This window comes from Mizuhopecten yessoensis, unplaced genomic scaffold, assembly GCF_002113885.1.
Source record: "Mizuhopecten yessoensis strain PY_sf001 unplaced genomic scaffold, ASM211388v2 scaffold11133, whole genome shotgun sequence".
Classification (NCBI taxonomy): domain Eukaryota; kingdom Metazoa; phylum Mollusca; class Bivalvia; order Pectinida; family Pectinidae; genus Mizuhopecten; species Mizuhopecten yessoensis.
Window position 1 is genome coordinate 3,015,847 of NW_018408896.1, and position 19,138 is coordinate 3,034,984.

Genomic DNA, 19,138 nt, shown 5'->3' on the forward strand with positions numbered 1-19,138 from the left:
CAATTATTCCACAGTATTCAGTAGATTTTGTTTCACAATCACAGTAAACTTGTAGATCAGTGCTGCAAGTTGTTGTAAAATTTTATTTTCTACACAATTTCACGAATTGCTTGTTTCCTGGATGCCTCACCCAATATCAATTAATAGATATTAGAGAAAGGCCGTTGTAGACATCTCTTTCTGTGAATGTCTGTGCAAAAAGATACAGCAATTTAATAAATGTCTTTTTTAAGATTTTCACAAAACTTGAGGAAACACAAAGTAATTACATGTTTTGATTGATTTTTCATGACATTGGAAAAAGGAATACATATACCATTAACTATAATAAAAAACCTGAATAAAATTGGTTTCTCAACACCTGTATGCCTCTGTGCAATATGTATATTGGTATATGTATATCTTGCTATCACGTAAGCACTACATGTATATATACCCTGTAGAAACTATACTCCGCTAGGTACATAATTACTCTGTCATGTCCAAAATCTTTGTATATGTATAATTTTACAATTTTGGAAGTGTTGTAACCTGGCGGAACTTTCCTTTCTTTTCCTTGACATGTGAAATACTCCCCTACAAGACTTATGTTAATTCTGTTGAACTTGATTGAAGTTCTCTTCATGAATTTTGTTTCCATACATTTCCTGATTTGTCCCGGAATCCTGATTTTAAGTTCCCATCTATTCTTGTTATCCTGACCCTGTGCCCGTATCATATCCTTATTGTAAACGTCTGATTACTCTAATGTGAGAGTTGAGCGTCTAATTTTCTTACCAGAAACATCCATTTGTCCCATTCTATTACATGTATATGCAGCATACACTATTTACTACAGCTGGAGAAATTTACCACAGGATTCATTAGTTTCTGTTGTATGTACAATTTCAATGCTAATATACACAATAAGTAAAGAAGTATAATGTGCTGTATGTGTAGATGACAACCCACACTTTTGAAATATACATATACCCTATTTAACTTGAAATCTTATTGTAATTTGTTTAAAAAAGTTCGGAATGATGTGTAAGGAAGTGGGGCTACAGTGAGAAAATAGTAAAAATACTATAGATACAAGAAAAGTTTTTCAATGAAAAACGTGTCACCTTTCCTCATTTACCTACACGTGGCGCTCTTATTATGCCAATTACAGTCTATGATATTTAAAATGAAACCAATGTCTGTACTGGCGTGAATTATTTTTTGTACTTCTTTTTCCTAGAGAATTATTTCTACATCATGAGTGATGGTTTGTATAATTCATTTGAGTTTGTTTCCTTTTTGTCTATTTTTTATTTCAAAACCAATTGTTTTGTTGAGTTGGTTGTGTTAAGGACAATACTTTAAAATCAAAACATCCCCTGCGAAATGATTATGAATAATTCATGAAACTTCATGAACAGTTCATGAAATATTCATGAATAATATTCATGAATGTTCTTGATTTGTTCATGAATATTTTCATGAAATTCATGAACTTAAAACTTCATGAATAATCTTGAGCAAAATATTTCATGAAAATTCATGAATATAAATTCATGAATATTCATGAATATTCATGAATGTAAAATCATGAACTTTCATGAATATAAAATCATGAATATTCATGAATATATGAATTCATGAACATTCATGAAAAATGGCAACAATTCATGAATGTTCATGAATGTTCATGAAGAAAACGTCCCATTTTAAGTTCATGAATTGAAAATGCTTGAAATATTCATGAACATTCATGAACATGTACAAATTACCACATTTCATGAACTTTCATGAAAGTTCATGAAAGTCTAATACCATATGAAAATAAACAATGGAATTCCACTTGGATACCAGAGGAAATACCACTGGATTCCACCAGCAATTTGACCTGGAATTTGTGGCCAAATTGCCCAGTGGATTCCAGTGGTATTTCCACTGAAATACCTAGCCAGTGGTCACTGAAATTCAAATTGGAATCACTTATATGAAGATAACAATAATAATGGACATTCAATAGATTCTGAATTTACAGTTATGACGGTATATATAATCATTCATGCTGTGTTTAAAGTTAGAAATAATGCAAGTAACGTCACAAATATCTTTTAAACATGAAAAAATGACAGTTGAATAACATATATATTTGCAAAAGTTTTTACTGCTACATATTTAGCATTGTTAAATATGAAATATGGATGCATGGTTCACATATGGTCTGTGTGGTTTCAAGAATATGATACAGCTGACATTATTAGGTTAGAGTTGTAGAATACAGGTTTCCCAAAACTCTTGAAATTTATCTGTATTGTATATGCAAATACATGCTGGTTTCCTCGTTGTAGAACTTGCACACTTTTTACCCGGTCTACTTATTGCGAGTCTATCCATTCTCCATGTAACAATTGATGGTGTTTGAAGTTCGAAATGTTCGTCTTCTATTTCGTCTAAATCACTGAGTTTGTTCAAAGCTTTTTAAACAAATTTGGAATTAGGATCGGAAATAATAATTCCTTCACCATTAAGTTTTTGTTTTGTCAGTAACAAACACTTTATTTCCAATTGCAAGCTCCACACTGTACGTTCCAATTATTACTGTTGTCATTTTTCTTGGTAGAACTTCTTTTGCCTAAACTTTTATCTAAAAGATATTCTCTTTTGTTTTGCAAAATTATTCCTAGTATTTGCCATACCTCTTTGTATGTCTGCTTAATTGAGGTGTCACTGATAATACATTTTTAAAAAACCGTTGTTATTTTCCAAGAATATTTGGTGCAAGGGGAGATCTTTTTTTTAAATATTGCCAGTACGTGTCTGCCGCATCTTGCATGAGATTGCTGAAAAACTGTTGTGGTGCTTTAGGTATTCCTCTTTTATCCTTTTTCAATAGCAAATCTTTCGCTGTATATCTTGGGACATTTTACACATCACTGTCATCCTGCAGGCTGGTGTTATCTTCTGAGCTTGTACACATATGCTTTAATTATCATTTGAAGATCTTGCACTAAAGCTTACATCTTCAGGTTCTGGCTGCTAATAATACTGCCTGTTTGTGTCGATGTCAGCAAAGCATGACGACTCTGTATCTGGCACACTTCAAAACGATCCATCAAGCAATCGAATGCATCTCTGATGTCCGCGTCAGTAAATTTTAGGAGTAATCCCATTTTCTGAATAAGAAAAAAGTTAATAATTTTTCATTTATCTTATAAAATACTGTAGAAATTAGTATATAGGCCTACCTGTATTTTCAAAGCCCCTGTACATCAACCTTATTTTTTGGGGGGGGGGGGGGCTTTGATATCACACAAGTGGGACAGTAATTTTTATTGAAATTATATATTATCTATCTGCAAATTTCATACAAGTTAAGAACTATCTCAAGAGGTGCATTCATACTGTAAACTTCAAATTCGGCAGGGTGGGATTGGGTGCACACGCACACACGTTTGGTAATTTGGACGCAGTAACCATTAGCACTCAGTAATATATTCAATTCTGTTTTCTAACGTATAATTTTCAGTATCGATATCATTGCTAAACCCGCACGGTAAATATGACCACGGAATTAGATTAGATTATATAAGTCCGTAATATGACGAATCAGATGAGTTGTTGCCAATGTAAACCGTTGTAACATCATGATCACAGACTGGTTTCACATAATTACACATAGTTTTAACATTTCATACAAGTATTTCATAAAATCCCAATCAGATTCTTACCTTCGGCTTCGATAACCTTCCTGCCGTCTTTCGAAAATTTCTCCATCTCCACTTTCTTCTGAAGCGTATTTGGCGCGGGATTAATTTCGTCCAATCAGAATAATTCCTCTATTCGCTCCGATCCTACCGGAAGTCAATTTATAAAAATATGGCATGGAATGACTTCGGTGCGAAAAAAGACCATGTAACTTTGTCTGTCGATAAACAGGCACACCAATCGATGAAAGGAAGATTAAAACACATATAAAAAGATACGGGCTTCATCTCAATGACGGCGATGCAAACAATGGATAGGAATTGGAGTTTGAACATTCGCCCGACAGCATGTCAACAACTCCAGTTTCCCCTGGATTTTCGCACACTAGGTAAGACTAAGGCCATCATACGTTGATTAAATTAACTTAAGGAGCAATGCCATGTTGTTTCCGTAGTTATTTCAATTAAAAGTTTTTGTAAAAAGTCCAGAGGTGTAGGCGTGTCGCTGTTTTGTGCCACTAAGTCACCGAATATTTCACAGGCGTTCGAAATTCTGACAGTAAATTGACAGACCTAACGTTAAATCTTATAAAGGAATATGGACGATTAAGTCAATTACTATCGATAGTAATACTGTTATCTTGAAATGATAAATATCTCAATTTACTGTCAGAATTTTAAATGCTTGTGATTATTTTCACCGCATGGCGACGGTAAAATCCTGGGTATAATCGAAGTCAAGTATCTCTTCGTTTTTGAGGATTATGTTGTATAATATTGTACCAATTGTGAACTAATACTTGTACTTTACATAACGAAAAAATAAAAAAAAAATCCTGTTCATGATCTATGATCTAAATAAAATGTTTAGATTATTATTTTTACTGCAACTGGCAGTTGGAATTATTCTGAGCAATGTTGACTGAAAATGTTTATGTCCAATGTTAATTACCAGTAAATATACTGTCAACTTACCAGCCATGCCAGTATTTACTGGTAAACATTGGACAACAATTTCTTTAGTAAATATTAATTGCGGCCCTGAGATAATTAGCTATCTTGTCAATTACCTCATATAGAACTCCCTGATCTCAAAGATCTCATCTCGCTTTCAGTTTATAAAAGTGTGAAGGTTCATGATCTTTCCTGTTCAGGTGTCCCGCTTTGTCGGTGACTAACTGATGTCATTAAACAAACTTCAAAATACACTAGTCTCAAATTTAGAAATGGCTTGACATCCTTGAACTACCCGACTATTTACTAAGGATGTTAAACATTGTAAACCAAGCTGGAAACAATTCTGAATTTGGTCTTCAATAAACAATAGTTCCATCCGCAATAAGCCCATGCCTGCAGGTAATAACACCCTCCCCCCAATATCATTATGAATTTCATTATTTTTTAATTCATTTCCCTATATATACATGTAGCGTGTAATATATATATGTCTGCAATTAGACCACCCAATATTTTACACTTGCTCCCTGGGCTTATTGAAGGATAAATATGGTAGATGATAATTAATTGGTAATTGGCGTGTTCAGTATATCATACAAATTATATATTTCAGATCAGATTCAGAGACAAGCTCTGATGATAAATTAAACCAAGATCTAGAGGATATGGCCAATTGGCATGAAGACCAGGGTTCAATATACTCAGAATCTGATCAGGAGATGACAGATCCTGAACAGGATGATTCAGAGGCCAACAGTGATTCCGAAGATGAGAACCAAAAGGAAATGAATTGTGACTGGTGTAGTTCTTATGACTTCACTGTATTCAACTCAGAATTAGCAGTCAACAAAATTCCTAATTCTGATACTATGACTAAACTTGAATGGCTGTGCTATCAGTTTCATAGGTTTGTGTCCCATCCATCAATGAGCAAAGCAGCGTTTACACAAAATCTTCAGGTGCAGAAAATAATACACAATGACAAAGACAATATACAAAACAATAATGAAAATAATGAACTGCCAGGATGACTTTTTACCAGCTGTGCCAATATCTCTGAATGTCCTTGCAAGTCTGGGACATATTGAGTCAGAATTTGAAAAATGCCATTACCATGCCCGTGTTAAAGGAGCATGCTGAAAAATCACTCTGCATTCATGTTTTTGAACTAGTTGACTGGAGACACTGTATTAGTTCATTGCAGTAGACTAGGAAAGAAGTTCATCTTAGTCCAAATAACACCAAATCTCACATTCATAAGTGTTAAACACTTGAACATAACTGACTTAACATAGTCATATTTTGTATAAACTCATGTACGTTAATAGCTAGCCTACAATTGTCTTTGTAAAGGGTAATATATCTATTAAAAAATTGTTAAACTGATGTATTGTTCCATTTTTTCTAGTTAATACCACTTCATGCAAAATGTATTTCAGATCTCATCACCTCTGCATGGATTGTCAGAGGAGTTATAGTTCCATTGGAATTAATATTCCAGTAGAAATATAATTCCAGTGATTTTTTTCCAGTGGAATTCTACTTGTATTTTTTTGCTTCACTGGAATTCCACAGGATTTTTGTTTTCTTCTCTGGAATTCCAGTGGTATTCCACTGAAATATTTCATTCCAGTGGAATCTCACTGAAATTCCAGTGTTATTTTCAATATGTATATATATATATATATACATAAGGAGGTGAGAAGCATGTGATTTGTAGTCTGTGACCTTAACAACTGACTGAGCCACCGCTGCTCCCAGTAATTACAGTGCTTCCCAAAGTCAATAAAATCAATACAGATGGAACTCCATAATATAATTTATGTATACTTCCTGCAAAATTGGCAATTATATTTATATATTATATATATTTACATTATTATATACATTCATGCAAAATGGACATGGAGTTGAAATAACCACAAGAAAAAAAATGGTTTCTGAGGATACTGAGTTTTCTCATCATTCATAATTTCATGAATAATAGTGAATTTTGTGTATTTGAAATATTCATCAAAGTTCATGATTTCTGCTCAGTCAATCTTTAAGAAATTTTGATGAATTTTAATGAATTTGCATTATTCATTTAAATTCATCAAAGTTCATGATTTCTCAAGGATATGCCTTTCATGAATTCTGATGAATTTTAATGAATTTTTGCTGTGCATAAAAGTCCATGAATAATTCATAATCACAAACTTCATGCAGATTCATGCATTTTTATGAATTTATTAATTATTCATAAAAGTTCATGAAGAATGCATGAAAGCAGGTTGATGAATATTCATGAATAAGTATTCATGAATTTCAAACTGTCTGTATTCATGAATGTTCATGAATTGTTCATGACCATTCATGATTTCATGAATACCCTCTCGCAGGGGATTGACAGTTTTCATTAAACAAAAATGTATATCTCTTTAAACAAGTTTGGGATGATACATTTCAATTCACCTTGCCATACCTGCCCAGTCACCTACATTAGTACAGGTTAACCTACAAATGACCTCCATGACCTCTGCAGATCGTAGCATATTTGGAATCTCCTACATTTGAACATTGAAAATGTTCAAAAACCACCAATTTTAAACTTTGAATGTTGAAATGTTCCTTAAAAAGATGTAGTTAGTATATTAAAATGCCATTTTTAATTGTTTAAATACCGTACTACTGATTTTGATGAATTTGGAAAGTTTTCATTGTTAAAAACCCTGCAATTAGCATGTTTGGCCTACATTTTGACCATGTATTACTGTCATTTCATTGTTGAGAACTTCGCCTTTCTTCCATGTCAATTTGAATTTAGTTAATGGATTTGCACTCACTGCCAGGTAAGGACAGAAGAAGATACATGTCCTGGGTTTCAGCTATTGGAGTGTCGAGACTAGCCAGTTGTAAGGAGTGTCGAGACTAGCCAGTCGTAAGGAGTGTAGAGACTAGCCAGTTGTAAGGATTGTAGAGACTAGCCAGTTGTAAGGAGTGTAGAGCCTAGCCAGTTGTAAGGAGTGTCGAGACTAGCCTGTTGTAAGGAGTGTCGAGACTAGCCAGTGGTAAGGAGTGTCGAGACTAGCCAGTTGTAATGAGTGTAAAGACTAGCCAGTTGTAAGGAGTGTAGAGACTAGCCTGTTGTAAGGAGTGTAGAGACTAGCCAGTTGTAAGGATTGTAGAGACTAGCCAGTTGTAAGGAGTGTCTAGACTAGCCAGTTGTAAGGAGTGTAGAGACTAGTCAGTTGTAAGGAGTGTAGAGACTAGCCAGTCGTAAGGAGTGTAGAGACTAGCCAGTTGTAAGGATTGTAGAGACTAGCCAGTTGTAAGGAGTGTAGAGCCTAGCCAGTTGTAAGGAGTGTCGAGACTAGCCAGCTGTAAGGAGTGTCGAGACTAGCCAGTTGTAAGGAGTGTCGAGACTAGCCAGGTGTAAGGAGTGTCGAGACTAGCCAGTTGTAAGGAGCGTAGAGACTAGCCAGCTGTAAGGAGTGTAGAGACTAGCCAGTTGTAAGGATTGTAGAGACTAGCCAGTTGTAAGGAGTGTCTAGACTAGCCAGTTGTAAGGAGTGTAGAGACTAGTCAGTTGTAAGGAGTGTAGAGACTAGCCAGTTGTAAGGGGTGTCGAGACTAGCCAGTTGTAAGGAGTGGCGAGACTAGCCAGTTGTAAGGAGTGTAAAGACTAGCCAGTTGTAAGGAGTGTCGAGACTAGCCTGTTGTAAGGAGTGTCGAGACTAGCCAGTTGCAAGGAGTGTAGAGACTAGCCAGTTGTAAGGGGTGTAGAGACTAGCCAGCTGTAAGGAGTGTAGAGACTAGCCAGTTGTAAGGGGTGTCGAGACTAGCCAGTTGTAAGGAGTGGCGAGACTAGCCAGTTGTAAGGAGTGTAAAGACTAGCCAGTTGTAAGGAGTGTAGAGACTAGTCAGTTGTAAGGAGTGTAGAGACTAGCCAGGTGTAAGGAGTGTCGAGACTAGCCAGTTGTCAGGAGTGTCGAGACTAGCCAGTTGTAAGGAGTGTAGAGACTAGCCTGTTGTAAGGAGTGTAGAGACTAGCCAGTTGTAAGGAGGGTAGAGACTAGCCAGTTGTAAGGAGTGTCTAGACTAGCCAGTTGTAAGGAGTGTAGAGACTAGCCTGTTGTAAGGAGTGTAGAGACTAGCCAGTTGTAAGGAGGGTAGAGACTAGCCAGTTGTAAGGAGTGTAGAGACTAGCCAGTTGTAAGGAGTGTCGAGACTAGCCAGTTGTAAGGAGTGTAGAGACTAGCCATTTGTAAGGGTTGATTGATAGCTGGTACAGCAGTATGTTTTTTGTTGTACCACAGGCGACATGTACAGAAACTGGGATCATAGTGATGACACTTTCAAATATCTCCATGACGACCAGACCACTCCTGTTGATACTTATATGAGCAATCACACAGATTATCGAAGCAAATATAATGATTATACTCCAAAATCTGATTATCACTCTGAACATACTCCAAAATCTGATTATCACTCTGGAACTTTCACTGATTATGGCAAACATGATGGCGAAAAACACAAATATGATTATGAGAAACGTGATTATGGCAAACGGGATATCATCAGTGATGTTCACCCAGAGAGCTCCTCTCGCGGTGTTAAATCCCCTGTTTATCTCTCGGACAGAAAGGAATATCAGAGAGATTATGACAGAATGAATTATACTTCTGATTATATGAGAGATTTCCGAAGAGAGCACCAGAATGGTCTAGGTCGTCATGGTGATTACAAGAAACATGACAATGGTTACCATGGTGACTATGCTAGTGGGCGACATCATTTCTCATCGAGGGACTATCGAGGTATCCGTTTGTTGGTTGTAATTATCAAGTGCGTCTTAACAGTACCTGTAATGCTATACATGTGATGGTAATAATGTTGTATGTTTTTTCGCTTCATAGAATTTGTGACATAACAAATTTTAACAAATTTGATGCACAATTAGAGTATTTTATTCTTAAAACAAGATTAAAGTATGGACAAGTTAAATTTTGTTTCATCATCAATCCTAGGCTTGTATCCACCAGCACTAGAGCAACTATTATTTTTGTGATTTATTATGTCTCCCCTTCGAATGAAAGGAGACATATTATATTACTATAGTACTGTTTCTTCTAATTCTGGTTCTTCTAATATGATCTTGTCCAGGCCGTAACTTTTAAACTGTAAAAGATATCTTGATGAAACTTGAAGTATACCTGCAACACCCATAGATGATATGCAGTGCACTGTCATTAGGGCATTGTGACATTTACCCAAATGTCAAAGGTCAAATATGTGCACATTTTTCAGGAACACCTTGTCTGGGCTGTAACTTTTAAACCGTTAAAGGGGAGACATTTTGTATAAAGAATCTCTAGTTGTAGTTGAAATCCTTGGCTTTATAATGGTTATCAAAAGATGTTTTCATGTATAATTTCACAAAAAAACCTTTTGTATTCAATATTGTACACACAAAAAATCCCAATTGTTGCACACTCTGTTTTTCAGTATAATTTCAGTAATACATAATACTTTCTGTACAGTGTATATTTATCAACATAGTTAAATTCAGACATATCAGATTTTGACTTATTACTTTTGCTTGAGGTTTATTTAATATACTGTATATTTACCAGGTATATTTATGTGTGTGTGTGTGAGTTCAATTTACTGCATGCTTCCCACCTGTCACAATGGAAAACTGTGGGCAATAAATTACTTGCTACCACAGTCCACTGCACACATAATTCCCTTTCATGGCCAATCATGATTACATGACCATGAAAGGGTGTGTGCCCAGTGGACTGTGGTCACAAATGCTGCAAGAAAGGGGAGATAATCAATCAGTGAGTAACGATGAAGTCAATACAGTGGTAAAGATAAACTTAGTTGACACATTTAAAATAAGAAGAAAATAAATAAGTTAAAAATGGTAATTTCATGATTGAAAAACAAACAATGAGTTACTGAGTTGGCAGCGTTATTGATTTCCTTATCACGTGAGAGGATAAGCATTTCCTGGAAAAGTTTATATTCTTTAGGAGTTGTTTCTTTATACAAAATAGCTCATTCAAATATACCATTCATTGAAAGAACTGGAATTCCTTAGGGATTGATAAACCCTTACATTGTATATATGAAAATGGTTTCAATATCCTGTACCTTTGCCACATCTTGAAAATTAAACTGAAAATGTAGTCAGAAATTCAACATTGTTTCCCTTATTTTGTTGTAATTGTTGAACAGACACTCCTTACCTTCCCTGACACTGGAGGTGGATAGTAACCCAAAAACACTTGTATCCATTATGAAGGATACACTCAGACTGGGCTATTGAGAATAAAGACAAACTTACCTGGTTCTGATTAGTACTCACTAACGCAGGTACATGTAAATTATCTGCAGTATAGGGTAGGTAAAAAGATTGTCCAGGTGAACATTTTTTACTCAATTTTTCTGTTTTGTTCGAGTTGGGAAGCATGCAGTAAACCAGTTATTGCATGATTTCTCGTCACTCGGGACTTATTACACCCTCGCTTCGCTCGGGTGTAATAAATCCCTTGTTACTCGAAAACCATGCAATAACCTTTACTTATTCCATCTGTTGTTACATATGTCAGAATGGCTATACCGAGTAGGAATGGTGGAGCTGAGAACTGATCAATATCAATAGTGTACAATGTCCTGAAACCTCCTTGACAGATGTCTGCTCATGAATATCTAATTGGCTCAGCTGTACTAATTCTTCAGAAAAGGCCCTGTTCATGTATTTTAGTGTGTGTTTAACTGAGTAGGCCCTGTTTGTGTATATACTAGTGTTTAACCGTAGAAGACCTGTGTATATTATATGTACTGAATGCATGCTTCTAAAACCAGCATATGGAAAGGTATCACAATCATTTTAGATTGTTTTTATGATCCTTTGCATACTACCATTTTTGTTTTTTTGTTTTTTGTTTCAGCGAAAACATTTACCAAACTTTCAGTTTAACACAGTGTAAGATATAACAGTAATCAGTTTAACACAGTGTAAGATATAACAGTAATCAGTTTAACACAGTGTAAGATATAACAGTAATCAGTTTAACACAGTGTAAGATATAACAGTAATCAGTTTAACACAGTGTAAGATATAACAGTAATCAGTTTAACACAGTGTAAGATATAACAGTAATCAGTTTAACACAGTGTAAGATATAACAGTAATCAGTTTAACACAGTGTAAGATATAACAGTAATCAGTTTGATGGCTTTGAATTCTTCTTAGTGTTTGCTATCTTTAACTTTTAATGTCTGTTCAGCAGCTTTTGTATAACCTAATGAATTAATTTGTTTGATAGATTGAATAAACTATTCTCTAGTACATGCGTAAGTTTTATTGCAGAACTTAAATGTATACATATATACAATGTACTTGTGTATTTCCTTTGAGGTAAAGGGTACCAGTGTATCAGTTATAATCGCAAAAAGATGCAATTTTTCTGTTTTTGTTTTTTAATTTTAATTTTCAAACAATAATTCAAATTCCAAACAACAATAATTGAGTAAAATGCTTGATAACTTTTGCTTTTAAAAACAATTTTTGTCAAATATATAACAATAAATAGTGACAATGTAAGAAGATAGTTTTACTTGATGGTAACCTTTACCTTAAATGAACTTGTTGTATATGATCACAATATAGGTATCTCATTGAAATTGTAATAAGTTTTGCTTATTCGCTTCAAATTGATATGGGGCTATAATGGTTACAGTGTTTAAAAGAACTTGAAGTACTCGAAGTAAGCAGTATGTGAGTGCTATTTGGCGAAATGTCTCTATGATTTTTGACAGCTGACTTGACTGATTCGGCACAATGTGGCTTAATGAGTCGTTTTCAGCCGTTTAGAGTCGAGAGGGCGGTCATTTACACTCTTTGCCTGACAAAGGAAATGGATGTTTTCGAAAGCTTGCAAAAGAAGTTTTCAATTACTGTTTGTGTTCAGAACAAAGTTAGCCTTTATCACTTGTAGTACTGTTAAATACCGTATAAAGTGTGTATGGATCAGCTGGTATTATTACTCAATGGGCTAAGTATTAATCTTGTCCATGTTGTAGGTTCTGATGACGCAGCTGCACCGTCATTCCCTCCCCACTACCTGGGATCTAGGCCAGACGGACCAAAGAATGGTGGAGTTTACAGTAGTCATCGACCGTCATCAGAGGGACTCTCCACAATTGAAGAAAAATCCATGGCTGTAAGTGATCAATTTGCATTGTAGAAAGTCAAGAAAATTATCTTTATTTTTTCCCTGTTTCATTTGAACATGTACCCCAAGAACGTTACAGTTACAAACAAATTTGTCAATCCTGACATTGTCACGAAACATCTGATTATGACAACCAAACAAAGTCGTAATCAGCAGTGCAAGATGTTATTTTGCATGTACAAGGAATAGTGTGACGACACATCAACTGCAGGACGTATTCCGTCTTTGCGTATTGCAGAGTTATCTTCTCTTGAGAGCAGGTATTGATTGTTTCGTCATTTGTTCGTGAGAGTAACGTCTTCAATTTTTGAGAAAACGACGTAATTTTTTCACACGAACCAATGATGTAACAATCAATACCTGCTCTCAAGAGAAGATAACTCTGCAATACGCAAAGACGGAATATACATGTACAAGTATGCTTATGTCAAACTGACTATAAAATATTAGTTTTCACGGGTATTCCAACCTAATTAGTAAGATTATGTTAGCAGAGTTAATGACACTCTGACATGTTTGATGGTTCATTGTGTGTTGACAGGACGACCGGGAAAAGTCTGGGACAGACAGTGGCCTAGACAGGCGCTCCATGCATTCTGGCAGCTCAAGGGGAGGAGAGAACACTGCATCAACAGAACGGCATCCAGACAGTGGCCTTGACCTTCTTTCAGGTCGTCCTGGGAGACAGGACAGTGACCAGGATGAGCTTGGTCCACGCAATAGCTCTAAACCAGCTTCTGCAGACTTGCGCTCACGGAGTGATCTACCCTTAAAAGACAAAGAATATCGGAGGAGTTATAATCCCTCCAGACTTGCCTCAGAAAGTCAACGTAGGGATGAACGTCTGTTGCCTGGTGATGATGTTCTTGGGGACAGAATGACAGGTGATGCAGGTACCTACAATCATAGGTACAGGAGCGTCGGGTCAGAGCGGTCAGAACTGACCTCTGCAGAGGTGCGATCAAAGGAAAGGATTGTCAGTGGTATGGAGAATAAAGACGACCCACTGTCAGTTACTACAAGGTCTGACCCTGGTGACATCTTCACTCCTCACCCAGGCCTTGAAAGTGACTTGTCTGTCTATCCACTAGACCGGCACTCTGAGGGACGAAACTATTACCTACAGGACCCTGTTGGGGCCACAAGGTCAAGGTCAAAGTCAGAGACGGATCTCATTTCCATCAGCCCAGAGAGTCACAGGAATTCTTCACCTGTTCACAATACTAGATTAATGGACTTATCATGCCAACCTTCCCCGATCTTTTCCCATCATACAACAATGGATTCCCCAGCCATTGCTGGTGGTAGGGGAAGCCCCAAGCAGGGGCAAGCTCTGGATCACATGGCAAGGTACACGGAAGAGAGGCTCAGACAACGACCTTTGGAGAAAGGACGAGACTTGATAGATCAAGGAAAAATAGATCGTTTGGACAAACAAATTGATTACAATCCAAGGTTGAGGTCAAGATCACTTGATCCAGGAGAGACCCATAGGGAACTTGAGGCTAGGGACATCTACCAAGGTCGGTCAGCGGGACAGGATGCATATCGCTCTGTGTCAGATAGGGAGATCTACCAAAATTTGAGGGAGACTGGACGATTAACTACAGGTGATGGAGGTGATGAGGTTCCTAAGGACAGTTACAGGACAAGAGGAAATAATCCACCAATAGAATATGTCACACAAGCTGAGCGCCAGCGCCTCATGAGCCCATCCTGGGCAAATCCAAAGAAGGACCAGCCTCAGATTAATGGCAGGGTTGACGTTACAGCCACTTATTGTGACAAAACCGGACAGCCATTGGACGCAGGCTACAGTCCAAGTGCTGACTACCCACTTGAGCCAGGTGTGCAGATACCACTGCAACCAGGGGCGGAGATAATAGCCCGACCCCTGGAGCCAGGACGGGACTTCTCACCGGTGAGGGGTAGGAATTCAGACCGTGGCAACTCACGAGGGGCTCCATACATGGACCTAGAGGGAGATGGGCAGTTCAAGGAGCTAGAGCAGGTGATTACCAGCTACTTATATAAGTCAAGGATTAATGATCAAAGTCTTATAACGGGAAAGTTGCCCAAAGTGTTGTCCTAAAACTGTTCCTGTGTATAGATTGCTGTTGTCTCTGTATGAAGTATTTGTGTGATCTTGAAATGGGAGAAGGTTACACAGAAACTGAAGTGCTTTGTATATATAGTTAGACTGAATCTAGTTGTTGAAAGAAAGACTTAATGATGCATTTATTGATAAAAGATGAAAGTATCAAGGTAAAATATTTGTATACATTTTACAAAATGATGGAATTCTTTAATTTTAAGACTTCCTCTAGTGCACTGTTTTACATTGTTTTTTTCCCTGCCACAGCTCCCTGACTCTGACTTTGAGGATGCTATAAATGAAGAGAAAGAGAAACTACTGAAGGAGAAGCGTGACAAACTGATCAGAGACCTGGAGATGAAAGCAAGGTCAGTTAATGATTGTTTGAAGGTCAGAGGTCATTTAATAATAACAGGGTTATTAAGGGTTCAGAAGCCTGTCATTGGTTGCAGGGTTGTTTAGAGGTCAGGGGTCAGTTAATGGTAATAGGGTTGTTTATGGGTCAGTTATTGGTTTCAAGGTTATTCAGAGGTCAGGGGTCACTAATATGTTTGTTAAGGTGTCAGAATTGGTAACAAGGTTGTTGAGACCTCACAGGTTGAGAGTAGTTAGTAGATAAATGAGGTATGGGTTGTTATAGATATATTTGCCAAAATTTGTCCGCTGTTGTAGTATTATACATAACTGAAATAAAAGTCTCCTTTTCATTTGTAGGTCTCAACACAAATTTGTCCCCCTTGTGGATGACGAAAGTGATTATGATGAAGAGTTTGACAAGAGGCCCCCTAGCAAGCGTGTTGTCATCCTCCGTGAGAGTCTAGAGAAGGAGTACCGTGGTTCTGTTCACCCAAACATCAACGACATGTGGCAGAGGTTCAAGGACGTAGATCGCAGCAATGCCAGCGAGAGCAGTATGAACACACCTCGGATGGATACACTTACCAGTCTGATAGAGAACCCCACCAAGCATGTTGTCCAGAAGTACGTGGACGATGTTACATACGAACGGGCCAAAGAGAATCGGCTGATGAAAGAGATTACCACAATGAACGAGGAAGGAGATAAAGGGGAAACATCTCAGAAACAGGAAAAATCATCAAGGCAGCGAAAAGAGGCTGATAGACTTAGACGAGAGGCAGAGTATAGGAAAAGGTTAAGTGGGGATGACGAAAGCAATGGGAGTTATGCTGAAATCCTGGCCCATCAGGAAAAGAAGAAACGAGCAGAAAAAGAAAAGAAAAACAAGGAAAATAAAAATAAAAACAAAGAAGCAAATCCAGCTGGAGTCCAGAAGCTGGGAGACAGTGCAGATACTCTTTATTCTATACCAGAGGACACAACCTTGGAAACCATATCACCAAGTGCATTGAATGACTCGGAGCTGATGTTAAAGGCCAAGCGTAACCGGCGGCGACACGTCATTGATCCACTTATGGTAAAGCTTCATGACAAGGTTCGCCACCAGAGGGATAAGATCGACAAAGAGAGAAAGAAAGAGATGCGAAGGATGGACAAGCTCAAGAAATTAGAAATGTTACTCAGTGCTAAACAGAAGGGTAAACTTTCAGACAAGGCCATTGGGGTAGAACTTGACTTGGTGTCATTAACAACCTCTGTATCAATGACAGATTCATCCACTCTTTTAGATACAGACTCCACATTAACCTCGCAGGCAGATTCCAATATTGCTGCTGTGGATACAACTTCATCTAAAGACAGCAGCATAGATGTACACCGCCAACTGCCAAACAGAAGTAGACAAGTTTCATTTCAGGAAAAGGGCAGGGTCCTAGCACAAGGGAGAATCTTAAAACAGAATAGGGCCCCCACACAAACTACAGGTATGCAGGCTGATTCAGAATCACAAAACGAAGACAGTATTTTTCATCGTCCATTCTCAGCCAAGCAGAGAGAAGAACATTTCAGCAGTGAGAAAAGAGGAAAGAAAAAAGGAAAGAAAGGGAAGACTGCTGATATCTACCAGGAACCGAAAATCAGCCTCAGAAATAAAGAAAACGTAGAGAGGTTTTTAGCACAGATGGAGGATGATGATATATATGGTGAAGAGTTTGAAAAGCCAAGGAAGTTGAGGTCTCCCTCATCTCGAAAGCACAAGTCTGTGTCGACAATGTATCCATCTCCCATTCATGTCAGTCCGCCACGGCAACGCAGCAAGAAATCTGGGAGGGTCACAATGGTATCAGAGGCTGTGCAGACGAGTCCTTATGTCCCCTCCCACAATGACCGAGGCGTTATCCCTGTACCTCTCATGTCACCAGAGAGAAGACGCAAACATATCTCAACCTCTCCCACTAGGTCAAGTTCCCGCTCTCCAGCAAGGCAAAGATCAGCTCATATCTCAGTTTCACCTCTAAGGTCAAGGTCAAGGTCAAAGTCACTTGAAAAAAGCAGGACAACATCATTTGAGATAAGTATGTCACCAGATAGATCAACTGTGAAGGAGGTCAAAAGAAAGCCGAGGTCACCTGTGCTTAAGACGGACATTGATTATGGATACTTGTCTAAGGCCGTCCCACCGCCAAAGTCTCGGATGTTTACTCCAGAAACTCCAGAGGATACCTGCATTGCCAAACTTCAGGATAGCCCAGAGAGTAAGCTATGATTTGTTAAATTGATATTTCCTTACAGGTATAAAGCAAGTCAATGGAAAGATCTGTTGCTTTTATCATATCCTTTAATACAGAATAAGTGCTTAATTTCATATCAAATAAAAAAACAACCAAACTTGCATATTTTAATGATAATTTTTCATTAATTGGTTGAAAAGCAAGATTGAAATATATACTGTATACAGGGAAATTTTCACCACAGTTTAAATTTTGTCTTTATTGCCCTCCATGATATTAAAGAGTAAATTGATCATGATAATGAATGTAAGTACACAGTTTATGTATATAGTTATGACAAGTGAAGCGCGAAATTTAAGACTGGGCGAATATGGGTTTTACTAGTGAAGGGCAAATATTACACTGGGTGAAGATTTCCTGGTAGTAAATACAAAAAATAAATAAAGAAAAGCATGACGATTGTTCTATAAGCTGAAGCCTCCAATATTAATTTACTATGTGTATTTATAACGTGTTTAATGTTTCAGGGGGTGTATCCTGGTATATTCCTTTGCCTGAATCTCGACCTTGGAGGCAGCCTCTTAAGGAACAGCAGGCGCATGCTGTAAAACAGAAACCATGGCAACCCAAATCTATGCATCCTGCAGACTGGAAGGCTGTCGTTGGTAGTGACATCCTCAATAAATCACGTGATACAAAGTTTGACCTTGACACAAAAGGTCATCGGATAGGAGATAGAAATATGGATGCCAACAGCTCTGATGAAGAAAATTATGATTCAAAGCCTTTAACTAAAATGTCTTTGCAGGTTTGTATAATAATTATTTAAAGGATTTAGATTATGGATTGTAGAAAGGTTCATGGCACACAACTAGGTGTTTATGTGTGACTAGTAAGGTATGTCAGGGTCGCGGTGGCCAAGTCGTTAAGGCGTCTGACATTCTGCTACCACTAGTCCTCCACCACTGGGTCGCGGGTCCGAGGCCTACGTGGGGCAGTTGCCAGGTATTGGCCCCAGGTCGATAGCTTTCCTCCACCACCACCAAAACCTGGCACGTTCTTAAATAACTATAGCTGTTAATAGGACGTAAAACACAAAAAACCCAAACCAAACCTTCATCAGTCAAAAATTAAAAAAAAATCAAATCAATTCAGATTATGCAGAAGCACATTACCTAGACAGTAATTTTAAGCACATGAAAACAATAAAACAATACCCCAACATTTTATTGCAGGAAGCTTTCAAGAATTTCAAGCAGAACACAATATCTCGGGTAGGTGAACGTCAGAAGCGAGTCCAGTTGGCAGCACATGAACGTCAGCTGCAACAATACCTAGAACAGGAGAGGAAGGAGCTGTTCAACAACCAGGGCAACAAGAAGGAGTCCAACCCCGAAGCACATCCCTACAGTGGTAAGTCCACAACTCATGGACGTATCCCTGCTATGTTGCGTGTAACTCTCCGACACCTGTTGGGGTGTAGAACTCTCCAGCTGAAGGCAATAGTCATGCCTGGTGTTATATAGGTATTTCCTGCATGGATGTGGTTAGAGTTATAATATCACAATGAAATCAGTCAAATGACAT

At 37.7% G+C, this 19,138-nt stretch overlaps 2 protein-coding genes and 1 long non-coding RNA gene across 7 annotated transcripts in view; 2 read left to right on the plus strand and 1 right to left on the minus strand.

Moving 5' to 3' along the window:
- The window catches only part of LOC110466410, a 45,964-nt gene that overhangs the window by 18,410 nt on the left and 8,416 nt on the right, over positions 1–19,138 (plus strand). For 3 of the 5 annotated variants that reach the window (XM_021522866.1, XM_021522865.1, XM_021522867.1), the window contains 7 exons: positions 8,936–9,439; positions 12,717–12,856; positions 13,410–14,879; positions 15,231–15,331; positions 15,678–17,575; positions 18,079–18,359; positions 18,787–18,964. In XM_021522866.1, the coding sequence (XP_021378541.1) occupies positions 8,936–9,439; positions 12,717–12,856; positions 13,410–14,879; positions 15,231–15,331; positions 15,678–17,575; positions 18,079–18,359; positions 18,787–18,964 (4,572 nt within the window). The remainder of the gene's footprint in view (positions 1–8,935; positions 9,440–12,716; positions 12,857–13,409; positions 14,880–15,230; positions 15,332–15,677; positions 17,576–18,078; positions 18,360–18,786; positions 18,965–19,138) is intronic. The other 2 variants (XM_021522868.1, XM_021522869.1) reach the window with 1 other exon arrangement.
- Positions 2,121–3,811, minus strand: LOC110466417. Its single transcript, XR_002464733.1, has 2 exons — positions 3,705–3,811; positions 2,121–3,149 (listed from the first exon to the last, which is right to left on the minus strand). It is a non-coding gene; the product is annotated as an uncharacterized LOC110466417 (long non-coding RNA).
- On the plus strand, positions 3,838–6,023 carry LOC110466415. Its single transcript, XM_021522884.1, has 2 exons — positions 3,838–4,069; positions 5,251–6,023. The coding sequence occupies exons 1-2, from the start codon at positions 4,029–4,031 to the stop codon at positions 5,666–5,668; spliced, it is 459 nt and encodes a 152-aa protein (XP_021378559.1). The 5' UTR covers positions 3,838–4,028; the 3' UTR covers positions 5,669–6,023.

What these genes read in the sequence shown, in the direction of transcription:
- LOC110466415 (XM_021522884.1), top strand. Translation starts at nt 4,029, where the DNA reads ATGTCAACAACTCCAGTTTCCCCTGGATTTTCGCACACTAG. An exon ending in CCTGGATTTTCGCACACTAG is followed by an intron (nt 4,070 to 5,250) that starts GTAAGACTAAGG and finishes TATATATTTCAG; the next exon opens with ATCAGATTCAGAGACAAGCT.